The sequence below is a fragment of the Sander vitreus genome, chromosome 13, assembly GCF_031162955.1.
Source record: "Sander vitreus isolate 19-12246 chromosome 13, sanVit1, whole genome shotgun sequence".
In the NCBI taxonomy this organism is placed as follows: Eukaryota; Metazoa; Chordata; class Actinopteri; order Perciformes; family Percidae; genus Sander; species Sander vitreus.
The window spans coordinates 16,789,989-16,812,081 of NC_135867.1; the positions used below are offsets into that span (position 1 = coordinate 16,789,989).

The window sequence follows — 22,093 nt, forward strand, 5'->3', positions numbered from 1 at the left end:
TGATGTCATCAGCCCAGTCATACACACAAAGACAAGGAGGACCCACAGGCGCTCTGACTCTCTCAGCTTAGTTAGCATACTCTGCTGTGGAGCGGCTGTCTACATCACACTGTGAGTACTTCAGCAAATTCTACCCTTCTCTTACAGCTCCCTTTTGTTTTATATCACTTACTTTTTCTGTTCACTTCCCCCCTTTCCCTGGGTTCCCTTCTCTGCACCCTACAATGTGATTAGTAGACACCAATCTGTATTTCACCAGTGTGATAGTTCTCAGTCTGAGACAAGCTTTCTTTCCCTCCAAGTGCTGCTTATGTGGTAGCCATTGTTTAACTACCCACTGTGATTGGAGGAGTCCATTGCAATCCCCTTGTTAGAGAAACCGGCTCATGCTGTCCAGGGCTATGACCCTGTTGTTTATTCTCTTAGAAACTGACAATGTTAAAATGGAGCCGCTATCTCGTGGGAGTTTGGGGGAGAAAGGAACATGGGTTTGGGAAGGGATATGTGGTGGGGAGGGGGAGGAGGGCCACTGATGACAGAAACAGTCCCATTTCTTTAGAATCTCCACCCATTTTGGGCTACAGTCTTTCTGTCCGTGTTAATGTAGGGAGGGACAAGATACCAACTGAAACAGTAAAGGAATGACTGGAAGAAAAAGGAAACGTTTATGAATGTGGCAAAGGTGGGATCAAGAAATATATAGGACATTGAGAAAAATGTAGAATCTATAGGGCACAACATATTCTTCCAAATGTTTAAAGTGTTTTCTGTTTTCTTCTTGTAGATTGTCCCAATGATGACCTCCAAAGACAAAGAAAACTGACATATTTGTAGGGTAGGGAAACTGTCACAGCACAACACAGAAAGGAAACAGGGTTTTGTGTGTGTGTGTGTGTGTGTGTGTGTGTGTGTGTGTGCGCGCGCGTGTGTGTGTGAGATTGTACCTTATGCACAAAAGCATGATTGGGAGGATGAGCATGCGCCTTGATTTATGAAGACGAGTTTCTGTGGGTCAATAAGAGGGATATTAGAATAAAGAAGCCATGAAAGTCTTTTTCTGATGACATGAGGCTATAAACCAACATTGTTTACCTCAAGAAGCTGCTGGCCAAACGACAGCGCCTCCTACCTCCGACTGCTTTGCCAGGTGGTACCAGGTTAACCCACCATTCAGCCGCCAGCATGCTGCAGCAGATTTTAAAGGACATGTACATCGACCCTGATGTGCTGAATGCTCTTAATGAGGACCAGAAAAAGACTCTGTTCCTGAAGATGCGCCAGGAGCAGGTGCGGCGCTGGAAAGAACGGGAGGAAGAACTAGAGAGAGAAGGGGGGGATACTGAGTGCATGCGAACAAAGTCAAAACAAGGTAACCATGCTACAACATATCAACACCACCTTACCTTTGTGAACTTGTCTTCTTCCTGTTTAGCTGCTGCAACAGGGTGCAGCTTCAAGTTTTTCAAGCATACTGACTGTCACACTTTTAAACAAAGCATTTCACAGAAACCATCTGCCCCCCTTTTTAAGGCTTAACATTTACAATCCATCAGTCAAGATGTTTGATGTGAATTACCTGATAGACAGTTACAAAGCACTGCAGAAGCATGTGTGCATTGGCTATGGCAGATATCCTTTGCTGCTGGATGTACTTTCACTGCTGTAGCTCGTGTATACTGTCACCTCAACAGCTGTTTGCCAAGACAGGCACAGCGTTTACCTGAAGTCCATTTGCCAAGTTAAAAGTTTCCTGAAATACAAACTTGGGCTAACAAACACCAGCTGCTCCACATTAATGTGTCTGTAATGCAGCATGATATACAGACAGAAACCAAAGATTATTTATACTTCACTTACATGAAGTTCTATTTATATCTGAAGTCCTAAACAATTACGGCGGATTGATGATGTTGGTGGATTAATGTTGACATCACACTCACAGATGATGTCAGATGATGTTAACATTTACACAAGTAAAGTAAAGTACATGTCATGGGAATATAATATTCACCCTGAAATGAGTGTATTATAAGAGGCATGTATTAATAGTGTTTTAAGACGTGCTGTTATGATAGATATTTACATAATGGTGAATGTAAAGTAGGTGGCAGTGTATCTGTATGTGTCACACGCACATAGTTTTGCTCTCAGGCTCTCACTTAGATCATTTTGTTCCCAGTCACACCACACAAGGTAAGCCTAAGAGCGTCAGAGAAGAATATTCAGTGGGTCAGAGGTGTCACTCATATCTGGAATGTGCTTTTGATGGAAACTAGATAGACAGAGATGACAAGTTTTAAAAAAAAATGTCAGCAAGGGAGGAAATGCACAAGCAGTGTGAAAGGTAAATGGGTTTATCAGGAACTGCCTACCGCTTAAAAGTGACAGTCGGACTCAACAGAATATATACAGCAATCAACAAAACAACATAACCAGAAACTCAAAAGGCTGTCCTGAAACTGGTTTGATGCATACTACAGAATCTTGCCTGTCTGCATTTTCTCTTTGGTGGTAGCAAGTACTACTATGACAAATGGCTTGTGTAATGACTCTGACATAACAGTGTTCTGTTTTTATATTCCAAAGAAGGATTACTACTGTAGATGACGTTTGGAGGGATACCACAGTTGCTAAAACCCCACTTGAATATGACTTAAAGCTAATTAACAGCATGCTGCAGTTGGTGCATTAACTCTGAGTGGCATAGTAATGTGATCTATCTTGTCTTGGCTCATAACAAAGCACTTACTATCAACTGTGGTACAGAGTGAGAGAACAGTGCTCTTTCTATCTCTTAATGACCAATGCAGCTGTCCTTAGGAGGCTGGATGGAGACTGCAGGCTGAGATCACGTGGTCACAACGCTTCTCCCTCTCACGGGCTGCCCTCGTCTACAGCGCAGAGGAAATGGTGGCTAGTTTGTGTTTCTGTGTAAAAATAGGAAGTGAGTCAACACTCAATCTCTCACAAAATTAGCAGGGAGCGAAACAGGAAGTGTGCAGGAAATGTATGTGTGTTGAAAAACAAAGAGAGAGTTAGATTCGATCTGGATAGCCTCGTGGGCTCACATGCTGAGGTTGTTCATGGGTCTTTTGCTGTGGTTAAGCTGGCTTTGACGCTGACTATATGCTGGCGTGTTTGTGTCCATGTGTTTATGGTATATGCAGACTGGTGACATTCACATGAGGCAGAGACACAGCTCAGTGAAGAGTTTCTGTGACTAAACTTTTTTTCAGATTAGTCACCTTGGCTTTGTTCTTAAGATATGGAAGTACATTTGAAACAGTGTTTTAACATTGTCTATTACAGAAAGGACCAATGACATATGCCAACACATTAATCTTCGAAATGTCTCTTTACTCAGCTGACAGGATTCATCTCACCTGACAATGGTATTGTGATTGTAGCTGCCAGATTGGGCTGATAACTTGTTTACCAAGGTATGCTGTGACGCCTGTTTAGTCATAATCATCCTGGTATGCCCTGCTACAATACGATCCACAGGGCAGGCTTGCAAAACCAGTTCACAATGAAAGTATGTTGTCCTGTTTTTAACTCAACAAACTGTCACCCCTTGAGCCCCAGTCAGTTGTTTTTTGTCTATAAAGTAACTTTATACTTTCAACATTAGTCACAAAGCAGCGACGTTGCTGTTTGTCGTGAAAGTGTGTGTGTGCTCTATTGTGCTTGCATGCTTGTGCTCGTGTGAATTCATAGTCCTCACAAATATAGACAAATAAAGAGAGTGTAACAACACATCTCATGTATTGGTATTTTAGGGTTAGGAATTGGGTTTAAAAGTTTGGTTTAATGTCAGAATTAAGTCAGATTAGGGAATGACAAACAGTAAATGAAATATATACCTCACAAGTATAGTTATACAAAAATGAGGGCAGGGTTTTCCCCTTTCAACTCAGCTTATATCACCCATATGAAGGTCCTGTTTCATGCATTTATGATCTGCTGCTTGGGCCCCACCAGCTGTTGCTTCTGTCTGTCTATAAACCAAAACAGCAACCACAACTTAGCAGATACACTGGTGAGGAAGTTGACAATTTTATCTCAGAATGAACAGAGCTACAAGTGATTATCTGAGAGACCTGAAATATTTATCTATACAGCATTTCAAAATAACTTTTTTTATGACTTTCAATATCCTGAAAAGGTCAGAGAATGTAGGCAGTAAGGGTGTAAATCTTCACTGGTCTCACGATTCGATTTGATTACAATTATCCTGTCAACGATGTAATATCTCGATATCTGCTCTTAAAAAAGACACTTCCTGAATGTAGCGGAGTCTGAACACAACAGACAAAAGGCAAAAACTAAAAAAGCAGCAACCGGAAAATCAACAAGTAACATCAGTAGGCACTAATCGATTGTGGTCTGTCACCTCATCGATGCAGAATCGTCTAGGTCCGCATCACGATGCAATGATTCATTTCAACACCCCTAGTAGGCAGGAAAGTAGTATTTGGATAAAACTGCAAATGTTGGCCAAATGCCTAATAAAGGGCACACATTACATCAAAAATCTTTCTTTTATTAAGTTTGATTTCAATGTATTTCCCTTAAAAAATATGATATTGTGTTTGTTTTTTCTGTTTCTTTATCCCCTCTTTGAGTAAAGGATCTTTGCATAATTTACATTTATAAACATTTTCATGCTCAGTGTTTCAATAGCCAACTAACTATTATTGTGTGTGTGTGTGTGTGTGTGTGTGTGTGTGTGTGTGTGTGTGTGTGTGTGTGTGTGTGTGTGTGTGTGTGTCCTCCAGCCAACAGTAAGAATGTGAGCTGGCTTCTCGGCCGGGATGGAGATGTGGCGGTCATTGTGATTGGGGAGGTGGATGAGCTGAGTTCCAAATTCATCTGCTCAGGACTTGGAGAAAAGAAGGCGCAGAGTCTTCAGAACAATGCATAGTAATATACTTACAGACAGTACTATTAGTGTTTCAGTGTTGTTTACAGACTGTGATTTGAAGCATTATCAGATTTTTTTGGTTGTAAACTTTATCCTGATGTGGCGTGGTCTGATCATGTTTTGCAGCCATCAAACCATCTTGAAGAGCAGAAAAACCACAGAACCTGTCAGAACTGAGAGAGAGAACCTTCCTCCTGAAACACAACCTGGAATTTCACTGAATTTAAAGGTGTGTAGCTGTTTGTCTGTGGCCCTAAGAAACCAAATCATGTTGTCCGTGCTGGGGAACAAAAATGATTTCATGTGAAACTACTGCCTAGGATTAGGATTTTAGGATTTTATTAGGATCCTATTAGCTGATAAAGAACTGCTGTACTACAGAGCTGCTCATGCTGGGGTTTACACAAATCAATAAACATGACAACAGATAAGACACTTAAGACAAAAACAACCAAATTATATTCAAATCATGAAAGTAAAACTAACAATATTTTTAATGCAGACATATTACTATAAATATTTATATCAATTTATATATAGGCCTGTATTCATATACACTAAATTCATAAGCACCAAATAGGCCTATACATAGAAAGTAAAATCTTACAACATATTCCTATACATACCTGTATATGAACGTAAAGAAAAAAGCTGATATAAATAGAATAGAAAGATAGAATCACTGGTCAGTCAGACAAACTGTGTGTGGGTGTGTGGGTGGTTGGATGGTGGGACTCCTTTTTCACGTTATCTTTAAAAGAGATTTGCAGCGTTGTCATGGCAACCTTGCACACACTGAGCCAGAGCGGGGTCTCATCTGGCCTGACCACGATGGTTCTCTGAGCTAAAGCTGCAAACTGCTCACTCAGTGGAAATATAAGCATCCCAGCCAGACTGATTTTCCTGCAGTCACATTACCACACCCACAGCACATATATGTTTCTAAAATACGTTTGGCAATATTTTATATGATTAACTCTTAAACTCTTGCTCTGTTCTTCCCTGCTCATTCAAGTACTGAACTGACTCAAAGTTAAGGACGATGACGTGTCGTCTCTAGTATCATCTAACATGGCACTGTCTCTCCCAACAGGGGAAGTGCGGGGAGACGAGCACGTTACTCCCTCTGCCGGTGAGTTGGAGCAACTGCCTGCTATAATTGAGCTCTGTGCTCTGGGGTTGCATCATGGCCTGTAACACTTGTGTAATGTCTTTGTTAAACCCACAGGTGTCAGTGAGTGAGCATTCATCACTTCCAGCAGCAGACAACGTATTTGTGAATTAAAGTAATTGTAGGTTTTTCTTCATAGATGCTGCTGCAATCCAGTTTTAGCATTTAACATATTTTACTGCTCTTAGTATACATTCTCAGTGGTTTATAAAGCAAAGAACAGTTCTACGTTCTAGTGTCATCTGCACTAAAAACACATTTTAAACACATATTGCAGCAAGATTTGACGAACAGTATAGCAATCCACTCCTCAGCTCTTTGAAATGTGGCTTTAGTGTGCCTATGTGTCTTTTCATGGCAGTCCCACTCTCTGTGAGCTACAGGAAATAGTGGTTAGGCCAGCTGTCCCCTCACTCCCAGCCTCTTTGCAGATCAGCTTTCTCCCAGCATTCTCCTTCTCTGTGCTCCCGCTCGTCTGAGCTGCTGCACCCCTCGCAGCTCTCTCCGGGGAACAGCTGAACTGAACTGTCCTCCCACTGGCTCCATCATCGCTCCAGCCTTGGGTTGTCTGGGGAGTATGCTTTCCATCTCCCCTCGCTTTCTTTCTCTTTCTGTGTTTATGTGCACGCAAATGTGTGGGTGTGGGTGTGCAGGTGACAAGCGCTGCAAGAACAGCTGAATCACAGACAAGGCAGGATTTCTGGACTGCCCTAGAACAGATGGTTGGTGAACTTGATCGGGGAATTAAAACGCCAGAGATAGAGAATGCGTCAGTCACAGATGGATGGGATTGTGGGATAGTCTCTTGAGGTTTGGGCGCGTGAGCTCTCCTCTGTTCTCTGTTTTTCCCTCCTCTTTGCCACAGAATGAGATGTCTCTCCTCACTTCTTATATATACTGTACATATATATATATATATATATATATATATATATATATATATATATATATATATATATATATATATATACATACATACCAGAATTTTACAGGCCCCAACACATCGCTGGGCAACCCAGCCTGATGTGGCAATGACCATCCACGCCTTAGGAGGTCTGGCCGGTGTAACAGTCTAAGCCTCCCTTTACAAGATTCATTATTCTGTTGAATGTCTTGTTTGTAGGTAGAGTGATTTGTTTCTGGAAAAAGGAAAGGGGCTCGTTTGGTGCTGCTGATGTATTAGTGGCTGTTGCTAGTTCTGCTGCAGGTTTTTTCCAGTTGATTTAGAGCGGTAAGGAGTCAGCTTGAGAGAGGAGAAGAGAGTGAGATTGTTGATTAAGACAGCGTTAGATCAGGAAGGAAGATTAGCGAGGCTGCTTGATTTCCAAGTCACCTTATAATTTTTACTCCACACATCCTTTACTTCTTAATCAGTGGTCATAGTTCTGTGTGTTTCATTGTGGCGTAGTGTAGTCATTTGAGAGCTGTAATTTGGTGAATCATTTATCCAGTGATTTAATCAAACATGACAGTAATTCCACTGTATGTGAATTAGCTGTCAACACTGATCGCGCTCTTCTGTCCTCTTTTGTCACCCTTCCCTTTGCAGCCTGAGCCGAAGTCAGCCAGTGCGACTGAGGAGAAGTCAGTTCCCCAGTCCTCCATCTGCTCCAGGCCTCCCATGAGAGCTAGCCCTGTCAATGTGAGACCAGCTTCTGCAAATGCAGCACCAGGCTCTGTCAACACGAGACCCGGCCTGGCAAATCTGAGGCTGGCCACCGCTGCACAATCCCCTTCCCCCAGCAGCGCTGTCAAAATAGACTCTGGAACAACCAAAGGTGGCCTGCACTCACAGGAACCTCACAAGCCCCAGGAATCACAGGTTGGGAAAGGTGAGTGAACATAGCATCACACTTACATGACGGTTCCATTCCCCACAATCTTTCAGTTGCTGACTAATCAAGTGATATACACAAACATCACCATAATGATGACATCATGGATACACAGCTAAAGCAGGCATTCCTGAAATTTGGATATCCGTGAATCTTACTATATAACTTATGTTATGTTTTTTAGTCAGATGTTATATTACAGAGAAAGATGAACACAGATGTGGGTTATAAATTGAGTCTACAATATTGCAACTAACTTACATGGCAATCACCACAAAAGAACCCCTTTCCACTGCTTCTTCTCTGTGATCAATAATGGCTGCAGAGAGCTGAACAGAACCAGTCTGAACAAAGTTCATACTAGACAGGTTTCTCAGTGCTGCAGCACGAAAGAAGGATTTATTTCTCCAAACCTAAGGAGCTCGCCAAATAGTGCCTCAGCCCGCTGGAATCTTTATGGACTGGCAGAGTCAAAAGAGGCCAGCCTAGAGGGGAAAAAAGCTTCTATGACTGGTATTTGTGTTGTGGTACCACATGGCTAACACACACCTGCTCGTTTGGCCTCCCTTTTGTCAAAGGCGAATGTTAGCAGTGGAATTGTCAATAAGCACTATAAGCTTTGTTGAGGTGCATTGTTCATATAACCAGAAAAATTATGGTGCTAGAGGACAGACTGATATTAAATGAGACCCTGCATTCACTTTTTAGCAGTATGTGAAAAGTATGTGAAAAGAAGGTCATATGTTGTGGATTGCACACATTGTTTAGGCGACAAGAGACACACAAGAGTTTAAGAGTTTACACAATGTTGTTTGTGCTATTTGGCAGCCTTTGTCATCATTAAACCAGTAACAACTGGAATTTTCTAATGCACAAAAGCATGAGGGGGAGAGTGGTGGCTAAAACTAACCAGTCAACTGCACCTCTTACAGGCATTACATTGAAACTGTTTTCCCCGTTTTATTCAGTTGTACACAAACCAGTGGGATGCTGTATCTGTCTTTTTGGGTCTGATATGTGGTCTATGGTATTGCAAATCTCTGCCTTTGTCCATGCAGATGCTCATTGTGTAAATAGGAAGGATATTTTTCTTCATATCTTAGGCCTCGATATGAATAATATAATTTATAGTAATATAATTATAACAATAATAATATAATTTAAATTAATATAATTGTCATTGGGTCTTACAGTATGTTGCACAGATTACTTCTTGTTTGAATTATCATTGTGATTCCCAAACTTCCTGTCTGAACACAGCACCCAATTTCATTCACCATACAGTGACCCAGTTATTTAGAAAACATTAGTAATGAAAGGTTGAAATTAGCACCATCTAGTGGAAAACAATGATACTGTAGAAAAAATGTCCAGTTGGATAGAAAATCTGATCTCCATAAGGTCCCTCTGCTGGAAAAATGTTCATCCTACAGCACATTCACACTAAAACTGTTCCTCTGGGAAGACATTGAGTTGTTTCAGATACGAATCAACAGAGAAGCTTAAGTACAACGGAAGACTTCTTCAGTATTTGAATGTTTTGTGGGAGAGTAAAATGTCAAAACTATCATATTCTCTTATGTGGCTGATAAATAATAATAAAAAAAAAACAGTATACACACACAGAAAGACAAAATGAAACATACATAGCAACCCTGGTCCAGCTGCAGGAGCCCTTTTTGTTATTCCTTTGAACACTGATTGTATATGGTTTGCTGGGTCAATGCCATGCTTAACTAGTTTGGTTTGAAATGAATGCAGAATTAGATACATTGTCAACTTAACATTATCTGAGTCAATGGCAATGACTTTCTTTAGAAAAACACCACATCATCAATCTCCGAATATAATGACACAATGACAGATAGTTTCTCAAGGCTGAGTGTCTGTTAAATCTTGTGTCTGCATGGGAACAATAATCAACCCTAAAAACGTTGATTTCTCCCTCTCTTTGGTGTCTGGTTCCTTTTGAACATTCCTGGAAGTTTATTGTAGATTTTGGGGGCCCAGCAAATCTCTTCCAAAGCCAGAAACAAGAGAGCTAACAAGCTCTTAATATTGTACACCAAGAGGCGAAATCCTGGAAGTATTGTTTGCAGATATTGACTGAACTAGACTGGACTGAACATGGAATATCATAATTAAATAGTAGTGAATTTCTGCTCTTAATACCGTCATGTAAGACATCTGTTTGTGGATGCATTTGCAGTGAGCTTAGTACTTTCAGGGTGATTTATCAATTGTACCAAGAACAGTTTTACAGAACACACATGACTAAAACCTGGTTATAAAGAAGAAACCAAAGATACAATTCCAATAAATCATGGTTGCACGTGTGTGTGTGTGTGTGTGTGTGTGTGTGTGTGTGTGTGTGTGTGTGTGTGTGTGTGTGTGTGTGTGTGTGTGTGTGCCTGCATCCACATTGGTGGCTGGATATGAGACCAGTGACCAATGCCAGAGCAGCAAATAATAGACAAATGTAGGGAAATGGAAAAGAAAGGGATAGGAACAGCTGGTGTGGTGGGAGTTAGAGGTGGGCTGAACACAGTGCAGAATAAATGTGTCTTGACTGTGGACAAAAAATCCTGACAGAGTGTCTGTCCTTGACAATGGCAGGAAGCTTATTCCAAAGGAGAGGAGGAGGCTGATTAGGATAAGGCTCATGCCTCAGCTGTTTTCTTTTGAATGTGGGTAATGACAGGGATTCCTGCATCCTGTGAGCAGAGACTGTGGCCCACACAACACTTGTAGAAGATGAACTTAATAATCTGCTTTAGTGACACTCATTGTAGTTGCATGTACCCACTGGAGCTGGACTAAACTTGTTCTGACCTACAGAGTATAACACTTGAGAATTCAAGAAGTTGATTGAATGCCATGAGAAAACTAATAATGCTTTGCTTAAACCAGAGAGGACATCATACAACATATTACCACATTGAAAGTAAAGATGATGAAGATGTAGCTGTCAAAATGTCAGGAAAGAGTTAGAGGGATTTTGAAGGTTATGGGATAGAATAATGTTTTAATTCTATTTGAAGTAATCAACTTTATTGTTGTTTAAAATACAGCATTCAAGATGTTTTAACTTTAGGAATTACTATGTTTACTTCAGTCTAAAGATGCTTTGATTACAGTCAGGTAAAAATGAGATAAAAAAAAAAATAGTATAAGAAATCAGTGTGTAAAAAATAATTTAAACAATGCCATTTTAAACAGAAACAGTGTTTATTTACTTAGTGCAAATTAATTGCTAATGACTAATCCCTCTTTCTCGCCATTTTTCTCTTCAGCGTCTATTACCTGAAGCATCCTCTGTGCTGTCAATGTCACAAGAGGGCCTGATTTACTGCTAAGTGCAATGATCAGTGTCCTCCCTCAGCATGAAACACAACTGTTTGGGGCAGAGGGCGTACAAAATCTGGCTGAAAATCAGTATAAAGCAATCTACTCCTAAAAATACTAGGTATTTTTCCTTTAAAATCTGTAAAAACTGATGGACATGAAAATGATGAGGCTAATTGATAACGTGATGCTATGTTAAAGTTACGTGTCATCTGCATAAAAACAAAAGTGGAGGGACATATAAGGTATTTTAGGTTTAGGGAGCAAGCGTGTAGAGTCAGTGTAAGTGTGTTAACGTGTCATATGATTTTAACATAATGTGCTTGAGCATGAAAGTGCATAAATCTCCAGCAGCTGGCGACTTGTGTTCATATGTGTATGCATGTGTTTATAAACCCTTCTCTGTCTGTCGGTCGGCTTTCCTCTCCTCTGTCTTCACCTTCAGAAGGAAGGACACACATTCCTGTGCTGCTTCCCGACTCTAGCCCTGGGCGACGCTCAGCCAGAGCTGATAAGTGACAGGGGCCCCAGCCCCCATACAGGAGGGCAACCCCCCCTGCTTGCTACACACACACACACACACACACACACACACACACACACACACACACACACACACACCCCTCCTCTCCTCCCTGCCCTTCAGTCCACAGACATGCTGCTCGGGAATTCTGCCCTCTGCCCCACTTCTGCCCCCCACCTCCTCACCCGAGCCCCCCCCCTCTTTCTGCGAGAGACGTGGAGGTCTTTAAAGAGATAGATTGGTCTTTAATTTTTGTGCTAGCCTGGTCAGTGACACTGCTTCCCGCCCCCTCCTCTTTGTCCTCCCTGTACATTTACGAGCTGGACTGAGATGTAAGGAGTGGCGTTCCAATGCCCAAATGGGAGATTAATCACTGTTGACGAGTGATTTAATGCAGAGATTCTCTTTCATTTTAATGTGTGTTTTTGCAGGTAGCTTTAATGACTGTTTCTGCTGACAGGTCGAAGAGTGCAGCTGCTGGGGAGAGTTTCAGGCAGAAAGGTGTGGGGTTTCAGCATTTTTTGGGTGTGTTTAGACAGGTTAGTCAGGTTACCTGTGGGAGGGTATTAGGGTTTTGCTTCAATATAAATAATATATACAAAAATACATATATATGTATGTATATATATATATATATATATATATATATATATATTTGTATTAGGCCTATTTTACTCCTTCTCTTTCTATCTCTCGGTCTCTCTATTAAGCATTCAGCTCAGACCTGCACAAAGGCTCTGAGCTTAAAAACCTCTCTGGCCATGGGTGTGTATGTGCCTGTGTCTGTGTTTGTGCGTATCTCTGAGTGTAACTGCGTGTGTGCTCGGTGCGTGCCTGAATGTGTGTCAGCCTCAATTGCTGGAGCCTATCCAGGGTTTCCGTGGTGACCACACAACACAACTAGACAATCAGAGGCAAGCCCACGCAGTGCGGCGAGAGGACATTAACACAGGAACTGCGGGTCAGGGGGCAGAGGAAGGCAGGGCAAGACAGGGGGAGAGGAAGATGAAGAGGAAGGTGGAGGGAGGTGTTAGAGCCACAGGGAGAGAAAGTGAGAGCGAGGAGAGTATACAAAAATAAACAATAATACAAGCTTAAAGGCAACTTTAGGTCTTCCACTCTCATGCCTGCGAGAAATCAGGAGCTTTAAGGTTTCCTGGCCCCGGGAGTGCCTGTGTGGTTTTGGCTGTACCCTACCTCTGTGCCCATGTGTGTGATTCTGTGCTTTGCCGTGTTGTTAGTCAGAGATGGCTACATACATGCGTGACCATGAGCAGGATGGCTGTGCGAAAGTGCATGCTTGTGTTATGTGTGTGTGTGTGAGCGTGCACGGACCTGAGTGTAACATAAGAATGTGTGTGTGTGTCTTTTGAAATTCAACTGTTAGAAACTGTGTGTACGCTTGTGCATGTTTTCACTTTATTTTGTGTCCGTGTGTGTGTGTGTGTGTGTGTGTGTGTGTGTGTGTGAGGGAGAGAGAGAGCTTGTGTGCGTTTGTAGCCGTGCACACTGGCGCTCTCATATATCTCTGTCCCCCGGGGATGACGCTAAAAATATGTGGCTCCTCAAGCCTTCTGGTGTCTGAGCAGCGTCTGTCTGCTCTCCATTGCCATCCCTGTGGCCCTCCCTCCCCTCCGTTACTCCTGTTCCCTCTATTCCTCCCTCAATTACACCCTCTTCCAAACACAGTACCTCAGCAAGCGTGCATGCACGCGCGCACACACACACACACACACACACACACACACACACACACACACACACACACACGCACACACACACACTCACCAACTACACCCAGCTGTGTCCCTACTATACTTCCACTGAGGATGACCTCTGCTCAGCCAGAGTGGGATAAAGGGAGGCGAATGAAAAGGAGAAAAAAGCAGGTAGAAAAGAGTGAGGAAAAATGTAGGCACAGTATTTGGAGAGAGGAAATTATCAGTTGGTGTGGGAAGACTGGATTGCCGCTTTTGCAACCATAGCACACATGTGTTGAATGTGTAACTCTCATTGTTATGGTTTTTGGTTTTAAACTAATTTTCACCTGGATTTTATGTTCTCATGCTCCCAAAAGGTGTTGTGTTTCAGCTGCAACAAGACACGGACCGCTGTAGTTTACAGTAAACAAGGTCCTCTTGAGACAGGCACAGCCCAGAAAATCATCCTATAATACACAAAAAGAAAAATGTATTAAGCAATGGTTATGTACTAAAAAAGGAAGTTAAAAAGAAGAGTTTATTTCATAATCGTACAGTGTATGGCAGATGCAGAGAGTAGCACTTAAAACAAGAAAACTGCAAATGCACTGACAAGTAAAGTTACACAAAAAGGTTTAAATACATTTTGGTAAAGATTCTGCAAATGGTAGTTTTGAATTTTGAGTTTTTAAATAATTAATTTTGAGCCAATTTTGAAATATTCAAAATATGCACTCCAAATTCCAATATTTATTCTTTTGTACTTTTGTAAAAAACATAAATAAAGAATAAAAATGAATCACCGCTCTGTGTATGTCAGTCAGGTTGTCACCCGTATGTTAGAGCTCTTAAGGAAATCTGACCCTCTCTTTTCTCAGATATTGGTGCATCAGAAGCATCTCGGAGGACTGCCTCGGTGGAGGCCGGGTCATCAGGGAGCGCACCAACCTGCGCAGGGCGCGGTCGAGTGGCTCAGCTGATGAAAACCTTCAGCGCCGAAAGCACTACAACCCCCACACAGACCCCCTCTCGCAGCATCAAGCCTCCTCTCCCCACCAAGCCTAGCCACTTGCGTCTAACGACCACACCTACTGTCAGGTAATGCTCATGCACAATGATGCAGAGACGCCCACCAAGCTTCAAGCATCCCAGTGATTCAAATAAAGCTACACTGGACAATGTCAGGCCCCTAATGTGGAGCTTCAGCCAGTGGGTTAATGGGATGGAGAACTCCAAAGGTGGAAAAGAAGAACATGGTAATGTTCACAATGTTGCTGTCACTCCCAAAGCCCAGCAATGGAAATGCTTGAATGTAATGGTTTTATTTTATTATTGGATGCAGCAGTACTGTAAACACTCTTTGTGGGAAATTAATTCCAAAGCAATTGAATGCAATGTATATGTATTTTTCCAGGGAATTGATGATTATCACATTTATTCACTTGGTGTTGATGCTTTGGCAGGGCTGTGTGAACACCAATTCATAAACCCTATAAAAACACAATATTGTTTACTTACCAGTGACATTATTTGTATCACTTATGAGCAGACCCAAACAGAATCGGAGGATATATATATTTTTTATTTTACAGTTTTCAGCAGTGATCTAGAATGAAAATCTGCGGAATTTAGTCAGATGTGGAGGAGATGTGTTAACATTCTGAGTTTTTTGCATTGTTTCTTATGAGACAGTTTGCATGAGCGCATATGCAGATACACGAGTGACAGCAGAATGGGCATGGGCAGGCATAATGAGGTGGAATAAGGCACAGTAGGGTCCTTCTTCATCTTGCTGTCTCCTCTTTGGGAATACTCTAAGGTTGTTTATTTGTCACAATGCAATGTATGTCTCCCTCTGCCACCTGGCAGGAGCCTCACTGTGACCTGTTGTGGACCAATGACAGTGCCAAATTCGTCTGTCACTCCCAGTGGATCAAGTTAGACAGTTGATGCCAAATAATCCAGAGTGTTACTCTTCTGCTTTTTTTCAGTACTATTCTAGATATGTGTGGTTATGCATTTTCTTTTTTACATTTTCTATAGGGGGAAAGATGTTTTGTAATGGGATGTTTAACATTACTACGATGCTCACTTGTAAAATTAAACATTTTTTATCTTTGATTTCAAGCTTGTATGGTGCAATCAAAGAAACAATAAAATTGTGTAACTTGTACACCTACTCTTAAAGGTCTTACAAGTGTTTTTTTAAATTATATTTATTTCTGTCTCTTCCACAAAATCATATTTTTTGTTTATGTCTTCTAGGAAATGAGAAAGATTGATGAGAATTCAACCCAAAACTCTAACATGCCATTTAGTTTGCAGCTAGTTCACTGAGAATACATGCAATTTTGTTTACTGTTCAGCCTCCGCAAATACACCAGCATGCTTCACCAGGGCCAGTGTAAAATTTGAATTTTAGCAGGGCCACACATCCACCCCCATGCTTGTTATTACTGTGCTCAGACAATTCCTGCTTAATTTCCAGCGATGCTCCCACAGCTTTGAAATGAAATTCAAATGTTTGCCGATGCTAAATTGTGTGCCATATTTTCACATTTCTGTCTGTGATTTCCATTTCAGATTGCAGTTACCTTGGCTAACGTTTGGCAGCAGGCTAATCTGTTTAAGGGACATCGCCACTGTAACACATCAGCTTACTGGGGTGAATAAAAGCAACACTTCAACATTGTATATGTGATTCCCTAGCAAGGACCGCACCATCAACCAGATACGTTTTAAACAATTTAATAACGAAAGATGATTGGAATGCAACGCATGGAATCGCTGGAATGTGAGACGTAAAGTCGCAAGTATTCATTAGTTGACTTGATGTTGACTGCGTTTGGGGAGGCTTTGGTATGGAATCCGCCGCAGCACCCGGGCACGACGGACCCCCTTAGGACCTAAATAAGAGGAGAAAGGAGAGGAACAGAGAGAGTGGAAGGGAGGGGTGCAGAATGCGGGAACGAATGAGAGGAGAGGGTTAGGTGGGTTTTTATAGGAATACTGGAAGAGGAGTGTTTGAGGTGTGGCCTTTCTCCTGAAACTCTGCAAGGTAGCGTCAATTAATGATAAAGTTTATCTGGCAGAATAATGTCTATTTCATGAATCTGGGGGTTAGAGTAACAACAGTATCTGTGTCATAGCAGCTATAGGATGTCAGATGAAAGATATATTTAGAAAGTATAATTTAAAGGGGAACTATACTTTATTTTTTAGCTTAATTTACCTTAACTGAACAGCTTCGGAGTCATTGGAACAGTTATATGACTTTTTTTCCGAGTTGAGTGGTGGTCGTCTCGCTCCCCCCTAGCGCCTGTGAGCGGAAAAAAACACCCTTGCAACTTTCGGCTGGTGAGCCGCCGGCCTCAGCGTCAGGAAGTATCGCGTGATATCAGGTCTCGCGATGTAACGAATTGCTTCATGGCACTGTACACATACGCCCATTCAAGAACCGGCTAACAAGGTAGCGATTGAGTTTTTCACACTATCGTCATGGCTGAGCTGGCAAAAAAGAAACAGAAATGTAGGAAAGCATTGTCGGAGGAACAGAGAAAGAAGAAACGGCAGACTGACCGAGCGAGGAGTCAGACACAAGTAAACAAAGGAGCTGCCAAATATCTATTCCAAAGCTGTAGGGGGAGCTCTATAGAGAAACCTGCGAGCAAAAAGCGAAGAAATTGCCAAAACTGCATAGCGCCCCTTTAAGAAGTTAGAGTGTGTGTTTCCTACCTGTGGCTGGCTTTGTCCAAGGAGATAAGATGGAAAGCCAGATCTGAATATACAAACAAACAAACACACATACATGCACACACGTAAAAAGAGACAAACAGAAAGACAGAGAGAATGTTGGTGTTCCATTACATAACAATTGCAACAGTAGACCTGTAAAGCAATGCACTAATAGTCTACAGTAGTCAATGTATTCTCCAAAGTGTGTGTGTGTGTGTGTGTGTGTGTGTGTGTGTGTGTGCGTGTGTGCGTGTGTGTGTGTGTGTGTGTTATGGGACTTATGTTTAGAGAAGTTCAGAAGACAGTGATTCAAGACTCTGCTGCATTCACAAACACACTGTACTATCATCAACGCTGTATTTTTCTTTTGAGGTAAACTTTATCATTACCAGTTGTTTTGGTCGAGCTGAATGGGGTAAGTGTGCAATATCTGGTGTGAACCAGATGTGCGTGCCCCGATTCGACCCTCAGATCATACCCTAAAAGAGATTCCTCTTTGTTGTTTTCAAGAAGACATTAAAAACACCTTGCAGAGACAAACTGCTACCTTGATGAACGTAACTATTGTGTATCATTGCTTTTTCAAAACTCATATTTAGAACGTCACATTAACTGAAGACATGAAAACTAGTTTAATTATGCCTTAAGTTTTGTTATTCTGAATGTCATCAGAAAAATACCACAGAAGTGAAAGAAATAGTCCTGGTAAATGTAATGTACACTGAAGTTAGGAAAATGCACTGCACATACCTTGTACAATATGTTAAACAAGGTAAATGATAAACTACTCAAGATAGCAGTATATATATTCAAGAAAATCTGCAGTACAACAGTTCAATAGCTTGGTGTATTTAGATTTAGATTTAGATTTTACTGACATCAAAGTGCAACTAAATTACATTGAAAATATCCTGTAAATGCTTTATCTAAAACATTTTAATGGGGTGAAAGTGTGTCATGTTCACCTCTCCAGTACACATTTCCCAGCTGGAGAAACATATTTCAAAGTCAGGCTGATGACTCTTGTATAACCATTATACTGCTGCCACTCAATATAGTCTCCTGGTGGAACACAGCTAAAATCTACCTTATACTTGCTGTAAAACATGTATGCACACATGTTAAAGCATTACTTTGCAGGCATTCCAAACAATGCACTAATGTCCAAATGCACATGGATCTTGTTGTATGTGTGTAGCCCCACATATAGGTAGGCACCAGTGTCGCTATTATGTTTCACAAAAGTGCATCTGCAAATCCCAGCACACGTGTTTATAGAGATATATATATATATATATATATATATATATATATATATATATATATATATATATACTGTTTACAATCAATTTTACAGTAGGCTAATTAAAATATTACACAATATGAATCATATACGGTTCCACTGTACACACACTGTAGGTGCTTGTGCAACACACTGCAAAATGCTGAAGCACGCAACTGTGCAATGCGTTCCTCAATCTCTGTTTCCCAATGAGCCCAACAATGGCTGTGGCTGTTCTCTGATGCACACAGACATCGTCGAGCAGTTTCCAGGAGATATCTGTGGCAAGTCCCTTGGTATGTCCCCCCACCCCCTCCTCCCCACACACTTCTCCTCTTCTCCCACCGAGCCTGGCCACTGCTGTCGTCAGGGCCCTCAGACAGGAGATAAAAAAGAGGCTGTTGTTGTCTCCTTGCAGGAGAGATGGACGCCTGTTTCTCTCTTTTTTTCTGCCTCACTCACAGAAGGGGAAGTGAAGGGGAAAGAGACAAAAAAACAACAGTGTGGAGGAGAGAAAGAAAGCTCTGCTGCGTGCTGTGGCGTTCCACCACACCACCAATAACCCCCCTCCCCTCTTCCACCACCAGCCCCATCCACAGCACCCCCAGTAGAGAGAGAAAGAGCGAGAGAGGAGAGAAGAGAGGGGGGCCGGGACCATGTGATACAGAGAGCATGCGGGCACAGCTTCACCCCCAGGCAGAATAAACGGGGGCCTGCTGTGTCTCTCCTGCATGATTAATCTGGCTGAGGGGCAGGAGGACTGCCACAGCCCTGCCTGCATTAACTCCCTACTCTCCAGGTCCGCATGAACACACACACAAACTCACACACCAGCAGTAGACCCATGGTCAGACACAGGTTGATATACACATAGTGCTGCATGTGCTAGTAAAGAATAGTGACTGACACTGAAGTGGATTCTTATTTGGGTATCAGATTCTGGCCCCATTAAGTTTAACTGTATACTTGTCTTTTGCCAAGGGCACCGTCTCACTGTCGTTTATGCACTGACACGACACTGATCCTTCTTCACGTTGCCAACCTGTAAAGGGCACCATGATGTGAGGCCATTCAATAGTGTTGTTTTCTAGGTAGTTCTGGGTTTCTGTGACTCATCCTCTCACATGACCTCTGTCTCCCAGGCAACATTGTGGATGTTTGCTTGTGCCGGTCCTGTCTTTTGTGTAATTCATACGAAACAGATGGTCCAGGAAATGTAGCTTACTCTTCAATATTTTCCCAGACAAAGAGTATCTGGCATGTGATGGTCAAATTTTCAAATCACCATGACAGCTTCTGAGGATTGCACAGCAGGCCTGTCATATTGTCTCACAGTATTACACTCAGTTAATGTAGACATGAGACATTATACCAGAAAATAATGTATACTGTAACCGTCACTCCCACGACTGGCAGGACTGATTTCTTCCATAGACTGTCGTGGAATGTTTTAGCCCTGCTGTAAAGCAGGAAGTGTTGTGAGGACTGGGGATTGTGCAGCAAGACCAAGCATCAAAAGGCAGGCAGAGGGTTAACATCCTGCAGTCCGCTCCACATTAACTGGAAAGGAATGAAGTGTCAAGCATGTTTTCACCACAGCGAGACGGTCAAAACCCTACCCCATCCTCCTCCCACCAACCAGTCACCCCTCAAACCTTCTCCCCCCATCACTCACACACCTCCCACTCCCAACAACCTCCCACAGCCATGACCAAATTATTTTCCAGCCTCCCGAGATTTGCTTTGCCAGACAAAAATCTGCAGCGCAGTCCTGATTCAGTGCGCAAGCATACTCAGCCTCCCTCGTCTCTTGGCGCCTTTCTGCAACCACCAAGAAAATAGGTCTTCCTTTTTACCAACTTGGCCTCTGTTGAGACGGCTCTTTGTGTGTTAACTTTACAGATGTGAATTGCTACCAGCCAAACAACTTGCCTGTCTGTGTGTTTACCTTCTTAATTTGAACGACTTGTAAAAGTGCCATGTTTTGCAATAACTAAATGAATACAGGTATGGTACTAATACAGGTGTTCTGGATTGAAGGGCTTGAATGAAAGTATTGAATGAGCAACCAAGACAAGGAGTGGGAGGAAGCACAAGACAAAGAAAGAGGATGGACACTCAATGATTGAGAGAATAAGTGAAAAGGGGAGTAGAATGAGAGTGAGGAGAGACAGAACGAGGGAGGGAGAGAGAAAATAAGCCCCACCAGTGAGCAGGCCACACAGCCCTGCCAAACTGCTTGAAAAAAAAGCCCCCTCTGTTTTATTTATAGTGCGCTGTATCCATGGCAACCAGAGAGGTCAGGCAAGCTGGGCCTGCGCTTCACCCTGCTCTGGGGATTAGGATTTCACAGAGGTTCTCAGATGTGAGGAAGGTGGGCTAAAGCAGCCCGCTGTTCGCCAACGCAGCCCTCCTGCCTTTTGGTGGAGTCTGGGCCCTTCAAGGGAAGAGAGGGGGAGCAGCCGAGAGTCATGGGAATACTGTGAGAATGGTGGTTTGTGGTGATGCGGCTTGGAGGAAGGGGACTAGCACGGAAGGGAAACGTACACGCATGTGAGCAGTTTAATGCAGAGGCTGCTTTGATTAAGTACCTTCTGTCACACCAAGGCTCATTGGAGTTTAATCTGTTTTTGCTTTGTTTCTTATAGTAGAAATAAAAAAAAGGCCATGTAAGTTCATGGGAAACTTTGTCATTTGGCAAGATACTTTAAACTGTTACATACATTAGTTTAATATTTATTACCAAGTGTTGGATCTTCGCTTAAGGTATATTCTTTGCAGTGTTCTCACTAATACATTCACTTTGCCAAGCATTTTCCAAGAATCAAGGCTAATTTACTTCCCCCACTTTAAAAAAAAAAAATTGTGGGCTTGTTATTTTCATCCCAAGAAAGACTCCTTCCAAAACAGCTAAGCCAGTTGGAAGTTGGAAGTATTTGGATAAAAGAAGCAGAGAGAGCTAGGGCAAGAGAGAGGGAGTTCTAGAAGAGATGAGGAAAAAGCTGATTGCCCTCCAGGAAATGGATGGTGTGACTACAGCAGAGACCTCCAGATTCCTCCTGGGGCAAAGGACGTGCGTTGCTAGGAGATGGTTGTTGGGCTGGTGTTGCCATGCGTGGATGCTGTTCCCTGCCATGCTCCGATGTGCAGAAAGACAAGGATTCAATACTCTTTCAGGGAGCATGCGTGAAAGGGCCTTAAGAGCCATAGAAAAAAACTGCGGTCCATCATCATCATCATCATCATCATCATCATCATCATCATCATCATCATCATCATTATCATGGGGGACTACTGGTAATTACTTCCCCTGTCTCTAGGGGGCACCCTCAGCACCTGAGTCACAGGACTAACAGAGCAAGGTTTTACTCCCTAGAACTGTGACCAATCCAACATTTTGGTCGCCAGGAATAGATGTCACAGGCACATGATCATTGGAGCTGCCTCGGAGATGGTCACTTTGTCCTCCTTAGAGATGAGTATGGTTTTCGAGGGGGAAGGAGGACAAGGTGCAAAGGCACTCAAGTCGCTTGGAAATTGGGCAGCTATGGGCTTGCATGGTTGTTATTTCGTTTGTG

General features: G+C 42.3%; 1 protein-coding gene across 2 annotated transcripts; it reads left to right on the forward strand.

Annotated features, from left to right (window-relative positions):
* On the forward strand, positions 1–15,689 carry LOC144527485 (uncharacterized). 2 transcript variants are annotated; one of them, XM_078265535.1, is made up of 7 exons: positions 1–111; positions 785–1,369; positions 4,779–4,923; positions 5,051–5,153; positions 6,018–6,056; positions 7,645–7,927; positions 14,377–15,689. In XM_078265535.1, the coding sequence occupies exons 2-7, from the start codon at positions 1,183–1,185 to the stop codon at positions 14,598–14,600; spliced, it is 981 nt and encodes a 326-aa protein (XP_078121661.1). In that variant the 5' UTR covers positions 1–111; positions 785–1,182; the 3' UTR covers positions 14,601–15,689. The 2 variants fall into 2 exon arrangements, with proteins under 2 accessions (XP_078121661.1, XP_078121662.1); XM_078265536.1 differs by lacking the exon at positions 6,018–6,056.
* The last annotated feature ends 6,404 nt before the right edge of the window (positions 15,690–22,093 follow it).